General features: G+C 44.7%; 1 protein-coding gene and 1 long non-coding RNA gene across 4 annotated transcripts in view; one reads left to right on the top strand and one right to left on the bottom strand.

Annotated features, from left to right (window-relative positions):
• FBXL20 (F-box and leucine rich repeat protein 20) overlaps nt 1–13124 on the bottom strand; it is an 83093-nt gene extending 69969 nt beyond the window's left edge. For 2 of the 3 annotated variants that reach the window (XM_035136440.3, XM_035136443.3), the window contains exon 1: nt 12672–13124. Coding sequence is in view for 1 of the 3 variants with exons in the window: in XM_035136443.3 (XP_034992334.1) it covers nt 12672–12713 (42 nt within the window). In the remaining 2 variants the exon portion in view is untranslated. Of the gene's footprint in view, nt 1–618; nt 729–12671 lie in introns of all 3 variants that reach the window. The other variant, XM_088656279.1, reaches the window with a different exon arrangement.
• LOC148683836 (uncharacterized) lies at nt 13066–13917 on the top strand. The gene is made up of 2 exons (XR_015946719.1): nt 13066–13481; nt 13741–13917. It is a non-coding gene; the product is annotated as an uncharacterized LOC148683836 (long non-coding RNA).
• The last annotated feature ends 1686 nt before the right edge of the window (nt 13918–15603 follow it).

Here is a 15603-nt window from a genome sequence, read left to right as displayed (position 1 = left end):
TTGCATGTGTGTGCGCGCACGCATGCGTGTGTGCATGCGTTATAAACCACTTTAGATTTTTTAAAAAATGAACAGTGGCATACAAATATTTTTATAAATATATAACCCACAGTTTTCCATTAACCACCACAAGTTCACACTTCTAAAGCCACTGAATCTGTTCAGGGATAGCACACAGTAGCTGGTCAAAGGTCAGACTGGCCTTTGTCCCATGATCAGATACTGGACAATACTTTTCAACACAGCTTTTGAATAGCAAATCATTGCTACAATGTGGCACATAGCCAGACACTCATGGGGCTGTAGCCAACGAAACAGATTTGCTAGTGCAAGGATTTCTGATTGTGCAACAGAACCTCCTGCTCATGCCTTCCCTCACTGGAGGACACAGAGGGGGTGCAGGGAGAGAAAATGGGAAGTTCATTTGTGCAAGGGCAAATCCTTGTGGTGGTGGATCTATTTAGAGCAATACAGCCAAAGATAGAGAGATCTAGGCATCAGGGCTATGGAGACCCTTGAACAGAGACATGAAATTATGCACCCCTGTAATTCAAGTACTACTGGGTTTAGAAAAATGTCATCATTTAATCAATTGATGATTTGGGGTGGTATAATTACCAGAGCCTAGGAACTGCCGATCAGAATGTCGGCGGTTCGAATCCCCGTGACGGGGTGAGCTCCCGTTGCTTGGTCCCAGCTCCTGCCAACCTAGCAGTTCGAAAGCACATCTAAGTGCAAGTAGATAAATAGGTATAATTAGAAAAAAGACCTTAATTTAAGACGTCATACAGCCACATCAGAACCAAAACTTAAAGCCTGGGCAATGTTCTTAAACCAAGAATGGTGACTCTGCCACTGCTGCCAGACCACTGCTGCTTCTGCCACTGCCTCCCGCTGCCGTGGCAAGGCCTTGCAGGCTCCAATAATAATAATAATAATAATAATAATAATAATAATAATAATAATAATTTATTATTTATACCCTGCCCATCTGGCTGGGTTTCCCCAGCCACCCTGGGTGGCTTCCAACAGAAAAATGAAATAAAATAATATAATAAACATTAAAAGCCTCCCTAAACAGGGCTGCCTTCAGATGTCTTCTAAAAATCTGGTAGCTGTTTTTCTCTTTGACATCTGATGGGAGGCCGTTCCACAGGGCGGGCGCCACCACCGAGAAGGCCCTCTGCCTGGTTCCCTGCAACTAGGATTCTTGCAACGAGGGAACCGCCAGAAGGCCCTCGGTACTGGACCTCAGTATCCGGGCAGAACGATGGGGGTGGAGACACTCCTTCAGGTATACTGAATTCCTACTGAATTTGCTGTCACCGCCAGGCCACTGCCACTGCTGCCGCTGCCTTCTGCCACCGTGGTGAGGCCTCGTAGCCTGCTATTGATTTTGCTACCACCGCCAGGCCACTGCTTTAATTGCCACTGCCGCAGCAAAGTCTCATAGGCAGCTACTGCTGTTGCCTCCCATCACCATGACAAGGCTTTGCAGGCCATCAGCACTTCTGCTACCACTGCCATGAGGCTTCACAAACCACAGCTGTGACTGCTGCCACCAGGTTAAATATTATGAAACAGTTATCATGATGTAAACTTCAAACTGGTTTTAGACGATATATCTCTATGTCACTGAGTCCTTGTGAGCATCAAAATCTCCTGCTAAAACAGAGGCTTATTTACCATAATTTTAGCAGGTGACACCATGCAAATTTGCATAGCACCCCCTGCAAATGGATGGAGAACGACTCCCTTTTAGCAGCACTTTGCAAGGTGTTTTGAAGTCCCCTCTTCAGGACTTCAAAGTATCTTGAAAAGGTGGGTGACCCTGCACACCTGTCAAATTTAGTCTGCAAAGCAATTTGGCCCATGGAGCCAATTATTATAGATTTTGTGGACCACAGTCCGTTTATTTGATGCATGAAGTGTAATTGTGAATTGGTAAGCACTGGCAAACACATGGCTGAGGAGAGCAAAGTCAAATGGAAATGAAATTCATAATGACCAGTGCCTCAAAGCAAGATAATTACAGTGACCAATTAACAAAGCAGTGTTGATGACAGCGCCAACATCCTGTCATTGGTATCCAATTAACGTATGTATTGAATTGTAATTCATCTGTTTCATGCTGGACTTTCCCTTTAGAGATCTTTGGGTTTTATATTCCTGTGTGATTTACATCTAATGCTACTTCAGCCATGTCAATTAGCCACAGACCATTCCTTAAGTGACCAGGGAGAGCTGCCACCCCATTGATTTTAAAGAGTTTTCATACTCCTGTTCCTATCTCACCAATTCCCCTCTCAGTTCTGACAGTATGCGAGTTACAGGTGCATATGCTCAACTATATCAACATGGCTTCTTCACTACTAGAGTGGAATAGAAACAATTAAGTATTGGTTTTTCTCTTGCTGTAAGCCGAGGCCATTGTTAAAAAATAAGGAGGCAGCCTACTGAGCAGTACTCTATTGTTTGCTTTGCTGCAGAGCTAAGTGATTATTTTCTCCATAGGAGCCACACCTTCAGAACAGACATTCTTAACAAATGTTCTCATTCTGGTACAGAGACCAACTAGCTTTCTTCCACAAAAGAGGGGAGGAAGGGGAGGGTGTTCATTATTACTGTAATGACCTGATTGTGACAAGCAGGCATGAGGAGTAGGAAAACAATGCTTAATGGACAGCCCATATGGTATCAATTCATGATGTAAAAATAGATGATTGCCCAACAGGCTTGTAAGCATAATATTATTTTTAAAGTGTCTTGAAAACCACCTGCAGTTTGAAATATTTCACTTAACCTCTTAAGTGATTGGGAACATAAATTTCAGGAGATTTGTGTATATAACGCCATAGCTTTCAAAATATATAGACAGCCTCATAAGGGACTAGGTCACAGAAGTTAAGATTTCAGAGAGTAGACTACAATGGGTAGTCTATGACTAGACAATACATCCTGCGGATCACCAATTTGAGGAGAGTGCCTTGCTTTAAGCAGAGGCAGGGCACACATACAATGCAGTCAGTCATACCCAGCTTGAGGACTACATCTGCAAAGATGATGTCCTTGGTTTGAGGAAAAACTACTTTTAGGTGAGGCAGGGAAGGAACTGGTTTAAATTTGTATGAAAGCAGGATGTTTGCCTCTGACCATTTTCTACCCCTGCAATCGCACTTCAAATGGATGGCTAATACAATTACTCCTTTCTGGAGGAAGGTTCCACAGTGGTGCAGCTATGTACTTATAGACCTTGCACTAAATGGTCTTACGGGGGGTGGGGACACCTTATATGACCATGAGTATCATCTCTTCACCTTGCATCACTTCAGTTATTGCAAGTGGTTAAATATTCCAGGTATGTTAGAGCAAAAGCACACACAAAGCAGCTTGACAACCTTGATAAAATAAGAAAACAGAGAACATGCAGTTGTGTTATTTAAACTCGCTTAAATCACTGCACTGGCAGGACGTGGGTGGCGCTGTGTCTAAACCACAGAGCCTAGGGCTTGCCGATCGGAAGGTCGGTGGTTCGAATCCCCACGACGGGGTGAACTCCCATTGTTCCGTCCCAGCTCCTGCCAACCTAGCTGCTGGCAGGAAGTTAAATGGCGTTTCCGTGTGCTGCTATGGTTCACCAGAAGCGGCTTTGTCATGCTGGCCACATGACCCAGAAGCTGTACGCCGGCTCCCTTGGTCAGTAAAGCAAGATGAGCGCCGCAACCCCAGAGTCGTTCGCAACTGGACCTAACGGTCAGGGGTCCCTTTACTTTTAAATCACTGCACTATCCTGACTACAGGAAGAAAATGCAATTTGATCCTGCTGCCTTGATGGGAATGCACAAACTTTGTTTAGAAAAAGAATATTGTATATTTTAAAGTTGAAAAAAGAATCAAATTAGCATCTGCAATCATGTACTTGTCTGGTCAGCCACCTCAAGCACATAAAAAGCTTAAAATAAGTGGCGGGATGGAAGGATGTTACAAATCTAGTATCAGGCCTGGTGGGCTTTGGCATGCCCATGCCAGCCCAGGTGTTGATACCTGGCTTCTTTGCTACTGGGGGATCAATGGCTTCTATTCATATAGAAGCCTTTGACCAGTCCAGGAGCAGTCACACCATGCATTTAAAGCACATTCCACATCCATTTAAGGCACATGGCTTTCCCCCCAAAGAATCCTGGAAACTGTAGTTGGTTAAGGTTGTTGGGAATTGTAGCTCTCCGAGGGTGAAACTAGTTCCCAGGATTCTTTGGGGGAAGTCATGAATATTAAATGTACACTAAATATGCTTTAAATGTATGGTGTGGATATGCCTCAGGTGACCTTTCTTTTAATTCTGAAGATGTTTCACTTGGTTATTGTTTGAAATTATTTTATTGTCCAAGCATTAACAGATTTTTATGGGCTCTTCAATTCACAGGCAAAGTGTTATTTGACTAAAGTCAGTCACTGATTTCAATGGTTCTTCTCTGAGTATGATTCTGTTGGATATCACCCATCATTAAGTATTTTTAGTGTGCTTTTATTCTGGTTATTGGCTTCCTTGAGTCTGTGGACAGAAATGAAGGATACTGAAAAAACAAACAATTTCTGTCAGATCATCAAACATACGGAGAGATGTACTACCAGATGGCAGCTTCCCCTGGAGACTCAAATTCTGACCATCTTTCTGAAGAACTATTTACTCAAGTTATCTTTGGTGGCAACAGGCAAGGGTTCGCTTGATTAAAGGGTGGGGCTTAAATGTACATTTTATCTAGTTGTCTGAGTACCTCTGTGTTTTGTGTTAAGGGCTAGTACAGTGCAGTGGCTAAAATAGTGAACCTCTTAGTTTAGACAACAATGCTCTGTGGCCTCAGGCAAGCCATTAGTCAAAGCACAGTATCTGCAAAATGGGAATAATACTACGGACTTGCTGTAAGGCTCATCAAGATGTTTGTAAACACTGACAAGCTCAAATGCACACAAATGTATTGTATCTGAGGAGGACACTGTACCCAACTATTGCCTCTCAGAACTATCTAGAGTGGTGCCTCGCTAGACAAATGCCGTTAGATGAATTTTTCGCTATACGAATAGGTTTTGCAATAGGAGGTTGCCTCGCAAGACGACGAGGTTTTCTATGGCCGCCGCTTCGTCTTGCGAAGTGTGGCCATAAAAACCTCCGATCACAAAACCTACAGGGCATTCCTCTAGCGAAAGGGGAACAAGCTGTAGCGTGGGAAGAAGGCAAAGGAAGATGAGCTGTCAGCGCCTGTCAGCTGATCTTCCTTTGCCTTCTTACCGAGCTGCAGCTGGTTCCCCTTTGTGTTCTGCTGGTCTCTGCCGGTTGCTGCGAGCAGTGAGGGGCAACTGGCAGAGACCAGTGGAACACAAGCGCGGGAAGAAGGGGGGGAGAAGCGGAGGAACGGATCCGTTCCTCCGCTTCCCCCCCCCCCCCGCCTGTCACACAGCCGGAATCGGACGAGGCTTCTGAAGCCCCGTCTGATCCCGGCTCTGTCGGGCGGGGTGGGGGAAAGGCAGAGGAACTATCCGTTCCTCCGCCTTTTCCCCACCCCGCCTGTCACACATGACAAGCCCCGGCAAGTTTCAATGCATTCCTATGGGAAACCGCGACTCGCTAGACGAATTTTTCGTAGGATGAATTGAGTCTTGGAACGAATTAAATTCGTCTAGCGAGGCACCACTGTATACTGTCATCTTCATGCCAATTGACTTTGGATGCTCAGAGGTGCCACTGGCTTTCCCCACAATATCTACCAGTGGGAGAGGCGCTCAAAGGGTATGCTTCCAAAAATACATACCATAAGTGATCAAATGCCAAATATGAATGATGCTCTGGGTACTTCAGAACATCTTCCTATCAGCTGGGCAGACACACCCTGCAATTGCCTTGTTATTCAAAAAGTGGAAAAGAGAAATTATAACTGATTAATTTTACTCAGTTTTTAACACTTATCTGAGGAAATCGTCCCAGAAAACTATCTACAGTAAAAAATTTTTTTACAATCACTGTGAAATACTGTGAAAAATAACCTCAGTGTATGTACTGACAGATAGTATATATAATCCTTAAAGTTCTACTCAAAACCCTTTTTGAAAAGCAGTGGCTCACAGCCTCAACTATTCACACCACACTACTATAAAGATAAACTGCAAAGAACATGTATCAAGCACACATATTCATAAATTATATATAATCTCTCCTATCACACTGCTCATTTTGCACCATTCCACCTACAGCCAATTTATAGAAATCATTGTATGTCTCTAGATCTAATATAATGATGACTCATATATAATGGCTAGTCTTTTATGCACTATTCCCTACTTTCAAGGGTTATGTAGAGACTAAATGGTAAAGCAGATTGCAAATCATCTTTCTTTGAAAGGCTTTAAAAAAGATTCTATGAGAGATACTTTAGAAATTCCCTCTCCTCCTCTGACATCAGATGTTTTCTATGAACACAGTATTTTGGAGGAGCCTGTGCAAGTAACCTACTCCCTTCAGTAAGGTTAGTTTGTTAGAATTACTGTTTACAAGGTTCTCTTCAATACTAGATATGTGACCATATTTTCTGCCACAATTTTCTTCTTTCAACACCTATACCTGAATATGCCTTGCATAACTCAAAAGCTCAAATCTTGAACATTATCTGGTACTTTATTTTTTAACCACGATACTGTCATTGATAGCTATTTCAGCTAGCTATTGTTTAACAATAAGGGAGGGACATGATCACAAATCACCCTCCCTCAACCATGGCTTGATCAACCATGGCTTGATGTCACATCTGATAAGAACACCCCCTAAACACCAGTTAACCATGGTTACTATTTTGGGAACATTATGCCTGCACCCCTTATGACTCTGATCTGGCAGAGAGACTTATTACCTGGTTTATTTTTACTGCAATAGAGGTATTTAGTTATTACAACTGAGGGCAAAACATTCCCTAGTTTGATATGTTTGAACAGATTTGGTGATAAATGTTTTGTGATCAAGTCAGCATCTCTGGGGTTCCCTGCTGCCATAAAACAATGGGAGATCTGATTTAGTGTGTTGGTTTCACTTACATTGAATGAACAAGACTTTAAAAAGTATGTCATGCTAATTTTATGTACCAAGTACCGGTATCTGAATAGTTTCTCCAAAAGTCAGTTAGCTGAAGTATTTAACTGGAGAGAATTCAAGCTGCTACATTCAATGTGGTTTAAGTGTTAGATTCAAACAAATTTGAATCTTTATTTGGAAATTATCTTTATTAAACTACTTTTAAATAATTTATTAAAACAACTCAGTAACATATAGTCAACTCTCAACTTATGTGGGGGTAGCGCATAAAGCCAAATCATGTATAGGCAAGACACACACTCCCTGCACCTCCAAGCACTCTCCCAAGGCGAGTGCAATGGCAAGTGGGATTGCCAAAGTTTGTCTGTTTGTTTGTTTGTTAGTTTGTTTTAATGGATGCCTGCTCCTATTCGTTTAAGTTTAAATGCATTTAAGTTTATTGCATAAAATTGTATTGTCAATTGTATAAAATTATAAAGAAAAAAAAGGTACTGAAAACTATTTTTCCATATCCCTCAAGAGCTGTGTGCATAAGCGTGTGCTTTCCAGGGCTGGTCACTTCATATATAGCCAATTACAACCATGATTTTATATTTCATTAGTATGATATTCATTTCAGTTGCCAAAACTGCACAGTACTCATTTCTAAAAGTGGAACATTTTCCATGGAAAAAGTATCACTTGAAAAATTTCCAGAAATGTTTTCACCCCACACCACTGTAACAATATATTTGGTCTACAAATATTTGCATTAGTAAGTAGTCTCTCTCTGTATACAAGCTGGAAATTAGCTATCATTCCATTGTATCTAATTACATGTTCTACATAACTCAAAGACTAAAATATTCATTTACTAACAGAAATTGGTCCAACAAAACTCTCTCATATTATTTCCGGTTTCCATTTTTAAATATACCATTGTATGCACATTTCCCCAACTGGGTTATGCCTCTTTTCCTCTCCCTCACAAGAATACCATGTAGACATCTATAATTAGAATAAGCAACCATAACACACATATTTGAATGTTAAGGTTCCCAACTGCACATCTCCCTTGGACACCGCTTTTGGAAAAAAACATTCCCAGTGCTACCCAAAACACTGTTCATCAGTGGCAATACATACTTTTCACAGGGGAAAGGCCTGGGAATAGATTCCCCTTCTCATACAATTAAACAATTCATCTCAATAAAAAAAAGATACTAGTTTCAAATCACACGAACCTCTCCATGTATCTAAACTCTCCCCTCAATCTTCAGATTACAAGATGGTGTAAAAATAATGAAATTGTTATGTGCAGCTGCTTCTCACTTCTGTTCCCTGGAAGCCACAAAACCTCAGTTAGTCACCTTTTTTATTTGGACTCAGTTACCAATCAACATTTTCCTGGGCTATTTGGTCAATGGAAATTAATTCAATGAACATGCACTCTTTTTGTTTAGTTTGCATCCAGCTTCCAATAGTACCCATTAAAAGTAAGAGAATGAAACCAAAACATTGTTTTTACCTGTCTCAGTTTCTGGATGAAGATGCCACTCTTTTTCATACTGCAGAATTTATCACCTTGTGCCATACGCTGCCTAAGTCATCCAGTACTTTGACTCAGTTACTTTTATTTTTCCTTTCTAGACCAGAAAGTAGAGAAGTAGCTGTGCCCAAAGCAGAAGTTCATTTTGAGCTGAGCTAGTCTCCTCCCTGTATTCAAGTTATTCCTTGGTCACACTGTTGAAAGATTACACTTGGGCACTTTATTTTCCTCCCTCATGAAATCCCCACGAAAAGAGACTTGAACCGTCTTATTGCTCTTATTTGTGTCAACGATGCTGCCTCCTCCGCACTGTGGCTATCAATTCAGGAAAAGGGGGGGGACAGCTGTTCTGACAAAGAACTGGATGAATCTCTGGTTAGATAGGGTGCTTTTGTGTGTGCCACGTTTTCCTGAATAGTTCTTTGTTTACCCTTTGCTTTCCCTGTTTGCACTTTTTACAGCATCTTCATCCTTCAGGATTCTCCTTTTCAATTTCAGAATAGTAAAGCAACAGTAGTCCTGGACTGTACCACATTTATCTATTCTGATATTAAACACATGCACCAACTACCAGTCATGTTTCTTTTACAGCTATTTAGCCATCTGTTTTGCATAATATCCACAAACACACAAGCTCAGCACCACACACTGCAAACCAGTCACCCATCCTGTCAAAGAGCTACAGACTCCGCAATGCCCTTCAACCACATTCACATTTGTTACTTCAAAATACACCAAAGCATCAAAGGTACAGGATCTTCCTTACTCTGAACCCACTATATTGGCCATATGTCAGAGCACATGTGTGTGCTCATGTGCATACCTCCCTGACCACCGGTCAGCGTCAGAAAACAGTTGTGATTAATAAACAGCTGTAATTTGCTAAGCTGATGTGACCAATACTCATTTTGTCAGCCTACAATTCAATGAACTTTAGTCCCACATGGACAGATATACCTATTTACATATTACTTTAAACCCTCAAATTTTGCTCTTTTACAAACACACAGAAATAGACAATGTATTCCGCATCCTGGAACACTATGCTCCTCCTTTCTTGCATGTCCTTCCTTTTTTCCTTAGCTGCCCACCTTCCTTTTCCAGACCAGGAGGATCCCCTTTGTCTATATATGAATTAGGCCCTTAGTAGCCATAAACAGGGTGGGCTCCCGTTGCTTGGTCCCAGCTCCTGCCAACCTAGCAGTTTGAAAGCACGTCCAAATGCAAGTAGATAAATAGGAACCGCTACAGCGGGAAGGTAAACGGTGTTTCCATGTGCTGCTCTGGTTTGCCAGAAGCGGCTTTGTCATGCTGGCCACATGACCTGGAAGCTATACGCCGGCTCCCTCGGCCAATAATGTGAGATGAGCGCGCAACCCCAGTCGGTCACGACTGGACCTAATGGTCAGGGGTCCCTTTACCTTTTTAGCCATAAACAAACAGCACAAAACTGGTCATGCCAGCAGCATTAAGACTGGTTCCTGACCCTACCCTCTCTATTTCATGCTTTTGACCTTGCATGATTCCCTCCTCTAATCCCACACCTTTCTTCTGCTTTATCTCCCCACTTAAGTGGGACAGAAACTGGGAGAATATGACTTTTTCCTCCAGCCAGGTTAACTAGCCTCCTGATAAGACCTTTTCCTGCCACTACCTGTTGTAAATTTTAAGGTGTGTGTGTGTGTGTGTGTGTGTGTGTGTGTGTGTGTGTGTGTATATATATATATATATATATATATATATATATATATTGTTCATAAACATGTACATGAATGTACAGGCACATGTCTGAAGCAGCACAGGAAGACAGGCCTGACACCATTTTGACTCTCTCTGACCAGAATCACACACACATTTCCACATGACTATCAACTTGGGAGCCATAATCCTGTAAGCCGGAGGCTCTGCCAACTGGACATTTCCCCATCAATTGTGCAAGACTACTAGCCATCTCATTCACAAGAAGATTCCTCCAAACAAAAGATAGTGATCAACTTTTAGGAAACTTAATTTCTCTTTGTGTTTAGGAATTCACACCTGGGAGGGGTGTGAGGAGGACTAGGAGAGGTGTCAAAGGTGCTCAGATTTCTACCTTGAACCCTCCCTTTTCGTGAGGTATTGATTATGTAGCTGTGATGTAGGAATGATGTATTTTGGGGTTGTTTCTTGGTGATGGGAAAACTGATAAAAGTGGAGGTTCTCTTTTGTTCTGGGTTCCTTCCTTGATCTCTTGTGTGAGGGGAAGGACCCTGTTGCAACAGCAAAAATAAAGGCTTTGCTTCTCAAAATTCTCTGGTTGGCCTCTGTTATATTCTCCAACCGATGGAGAACCCAATAAGGGCTCTTGTGTACCCCCATAAGGGAATAAGAGCAGATTTTTGCTTATTACATACCTAGGAACTGCAGCTTTTATTTTTTTTTACATATACCAAGTAAAGGTTATCTAGACAAAACATTAGAGCTGTTGAATTTTCCACTGCTATGCTTCCTGTGGATTGCCTATATCTTCAACAACAACAACAGCCTGTGTATAAGAGTGCACTTAGGATGCACTTGAGGATAAATTGAAAATTAGTTGGACAAGTAATTGAAAAGTGCCATCCCCTTCTAGCAGTCTCTGAACAAAGCTAGAATCTTAACAGTACCTTCCAACCCTCAAGAACCGCTCAGGAGACTGAGTATATCTGTAATATGCCCCCTTTTAAACAGCCCTGGGAATCTGTTTACACACACACACACACACACACACACACACACCCTTCCCTTCATTGGTAGGGCATAAATTATGTGGGTAAAGTGTGCCTGCCTTAACACTGTTAAAGAGCCTCCACATGCCTACAACTTGTTTCTCTCCCAATTCTAAGCTAGTCCCTCCCAACACACTTCTACAGCAATTCTGCAACCTTCTTCCACTCCAAACACATACTTTCTCATAACTGATTTTTTTCTGGGTACAACCTGCCAATTCATCCCCATCCTTAAAGACCTGAAGAATAGCATTTTCAGGTCAGACCCTGCTCCACCTCACAGTCTGCTCTTCAAGTTCTTGTTAATTTCACCCCACACACCCAAAATAATAATAATGCATTAATGTCCATGTTCCTCCACTGTGTATACTGTATAATCAAGGCAGCCCCAATCCTGGGACTTTCACTGCCGCTCCCAGAGTGTGCTTAGGCTCCTCCCCTTCCTCTTCAAGCTCATTCTCCACCCATCCTGCCCCACTCCCAGTGGAAGTGGGTGGGATCCCAAACTCTGTTAACGAACCTCCTCGCACAACTTCCCTACATGAATGTACCGTGGTGCCACTAAGCACACACACCAGACTTCCTAACGTAATATTTCCTTTCCCCTCTGGTGCACATCCTTCCCACAAGCGATATCCCACAGAATGGCACGGACGGGCGGGCGGGCGGGGCGAGTGAACCCTTCTATCTGCGTAACCTATCACGACTGACTCCACCCCACCCAATATACACAGTGTTTCCCTCTTATTTGCCTCTCTACAGGCTTACCTATTCAAAGACAACTATATACACCTTTCCCAGTTTTGTTCGAGGGAAAGGATCTCCTTCAGCGGAATGCCCTCGCGTCGACGGGAGAAGAAACCACCTTACACTTGTACATGTAATCTCCCTCATTGTAATCACGACAGGCAAGCCTCCCACCCCCACCCCAAGCACACTTAGGGGAACTTGTCGCCTTCTCCTTCAGCGGCCAGTTTTCTTCTCTGGTGTCTGGTAGGCGAGGAAAGGGAATTTCCTTCAGCCTAATCTAGTCGCCTCCCTTCCCCCATTTAAAACCCTCCCAGGCAGGCTCTGGGGACCCACAAGCAGCGCTCCATCTTTTCGGCCACCGCTTTATCTCCCCTCCACATCTGGGGTCCCCCCCTTTCCTTTGAGGGGAGGAGGGAGAAACGAGAATAGGGGAAGGGAATCTCCTTCGGTGAAATCTAACGCCCCCCCCCGCCCCATTCACAACCGAACAAACCAGCCCTGCAACACCACCTTCCCTCTCCCCACCCCGGGAAACTTTGGAAAGGCCCAGCCGATGCTCCCCGCTCACCTCAAACCGGCTCTTGGTGACTCCGTTCATTTCCCTCCTCATGGTGAAGGCCCGGCGGGGGTCGGCTCGGGTGAGAGCAGGCCAGGCCGAGCCGGGCCTGGCCCCCCCGGCTCCTGAACGGCGGCGTCAGCAGCGGCCGCCCGCTCAGCCCCGCGGCCTCCCTTCGCGCTGCAGGGCTGAAGGAGGCGCAGCAGCCGGGGAGGCAGGAGGCGGAAAGCCTGTCGTCACCCGTCTGCCTCCCTGGACCAGCGGCGAGGGCCCGGGCGGCGTTAAGGCTCCTCAACGGGTGCGGTTGAGGGGGGGGTGTCGGCCGGCCGGAGCCCCCTCCGCCGACTAGGCCCACTCCAGAAGGGAGGGGGAGCAAAGAGAAAGCGAGAGAGAGAGAGTTCGGCCTTCGTCAACTACAACTACTACTTCTTCTCCTTCTACCCAAAACAAAAACACTCCGCACCTGCCAGCAACAGCGCCGCTCATTGGACGAGGGCGGCGCAGGCCGGGGAGGGGAAAGAGCACGGGCGGCGCGCGCCTCTGCGTGCGCGAGTGGTTGGAGGGAGGAGCGTGTGCGCGCGCCCCCCTGCTCCCGGGGACAAAGCAAAGAAGCCGGGAGGGTTCTGGTCTGCCTCCCCCCCCCCCGCACCCTACCCTTCCTCAACTCTCTGGTCTTCTTGGCAGGTGAAGCGACGGCCTCCCGTCGCCAACCCTGAACCTATGCACGTTTCAATGACGGTCGTCGCATCGCGCAGGATTTCGGTTCCGATCCTACGCACGTGCGCGACTCACGGGTGAAGCCGTTCGTCCCTACCGAGCTCGGTGAGGCTTGTTTTCAGCTCGCGCGCACTGGCACATTTCGGTCACGCTCAGCGGTGGGGACATGGTCCCAAGCAGCTCTAGTGACTGGCATCCTTATTGATCTTTAACGTTGTGCTGAATGGATCAACAAAAGGAGCTGCTTCTTCGTTGCCATCAGTTAATATGCTTCAAACGCAGCTAAACCTTTTCTTTTCTCTTTTTAATTTTCTCTGCCTTTCCTCTGGTTGGAATTATTATTCCCTGTGGTGCCCCCTTGCAGCAAGCTTCAGCATCCCATCAGGTGCCTTCAGATCATTCTCTTGAGCAACAAGACGAAAGCTTCCAGTTAAGAAGATTTGGCTCCTTTGTTCTTTTTTTGGGGGGGGGGGATAATTCCTGTGGTATGGTTCTCATCCAACGATTTTTTTTGTAAAATAAAAAAAATCCTTCAGTAGCACCTTAAAGACCAACTAAGTTTTTATTTTGGTATGAGCTTTCATGTGCATGCACACTTCGTCAGATATTTTTGTGTGTGTGTATGTGTGTTGGGGGGATTCTCTAACCAGGATAAATGGCTGCCCCACTCCCTTGAATCCAAATTCTGCCAATATCTGATGGATTGGTAGATTGAGCGAGTTGTGGACCACCTGCACTCACTAGGTTGGCTTTCAGCAAAACGATTATGCTATCAGCTCCATATACATTTTGGTAGGGAAAAAAACATACATATATAGAAGATGGTTGCCATATACTGGTAGTGATGATACAAGCAGTTTGGCAGTGGAACCGACTGTTTTAAAAGTTTAGAGGCTTTAAAGCAGAGAATGGAAGACTAGCTACTGGGGTGCAACAGCAGAGGATTTCTGCAAAAGCAAGGGGTTGGACTAAGGTTAACTTTGAGGTCCCTTCCATATGATCTTACTAATTTGCTGCACAAGGGCTATTGTAAGGATTATTGAAACGATTGCGTGTGAAACTGCATGTACTGGAAAACCTGAAATACACTGTATAAATGTCACACATTCTTACTAGTGCTAATTATTAAACAAAACTATTAGGCTTTTACTCCGATAGCATGCACTGAAAACGACCAAAACCAATTAAACGATACTTTTGACAGTTGTTTACTCAAACGGGAACAAAAGAAGTCGATTAACATTTAGAAATTTATCTTATTTGTATATGAACCAACAGTTCTTCTACAAACCTGCATTTTGTTTCCACTCTATATTTCCCCCACCTTTGACTAATGCAAACATTTTTGTTAAGTCAAATTGCTGGTCTGCCCTGGGTTCGTTAAGTTTCCTCTAGGACAGGGGTCCCCAAACTACGGCCCCCGGGCCGGATGCGGCCCAATCGGCCTTCCAATCCGGCCCGCGACGACCCCCGCCGCCCGCTGCCGCCGCCCGCTCTCACGGCGCGCGGCGCAGCGGCGATCTGAAAAATCGGCAAAAAATCGCAGAAAATCCTTTGTGCGCATGCGTACGGGCCTCTCCCGACCCGGAAGAGGTCATTTCTGGTGCACTTCCGGGTCGGGGGAGGCCCATACGCATGCGCACAAGCGATTTTCGCCGATTTTTTTTCCGCCCGTGTGCGTGTGCGCATGCGCACGGGCGCGCACTCCCCCGCCCTCCGGCCCGCTGCGCGCGCACTCCCCTGCAGTCCGGCCCACCGCGCGGTCGGCGCGGCGGGCACCGGCCCGCCGCTCGGTAAGTCTGGGGACCCCTGCTCTAGGAATCAATTTTGGAAATAGGAGTACCTGAGGACATAGGTGAAGTCATCCAAGCACACACAAAACACTACCTTCTCTACTATAACAAATTCAACCCTGATCTGTGATTAAGGCAATAGGGCTTCTAAGCCCATTTTAGAAACCAAGTCTGAATATTGCGCCATGTTAACTAACCCATCTGATTTGGGAGATGAAGAGAATCACACACACTTACCTAGCTAGATACCTTCCACTGTCAATACTCAGCATTAGTCCCACATATGCCATCTTCCAATTAAGAATTTCTGCTCTCAGGCAGCAACACCCTATGACCAACTATTCTCATATTACGCAAACTCCCAAAATCCACCCAAATATCTATCTACACTGTCCTTCTCAAAGTTCCCCAGAACAGTTATAATAAACCAATAG

Source organism: Zootoca vivipara, chromosome 12, assembly GCF_965207765.1.
Source record: "Zootoca vivipara chromosome 12, rZooViv2.hap1.1, whole genome shotgun sequence".
Lineage (NCBI taxonomy): Eukaryota > Metazoa > Chordata > Lepidosauria > Squamata > Lacertidae > Zootoca > Zootoca vivipara.
Note: the sequence above shows the minus strand (reverse complement) of the source record. Positions and strands in the feature narration are given on the sequence as shown.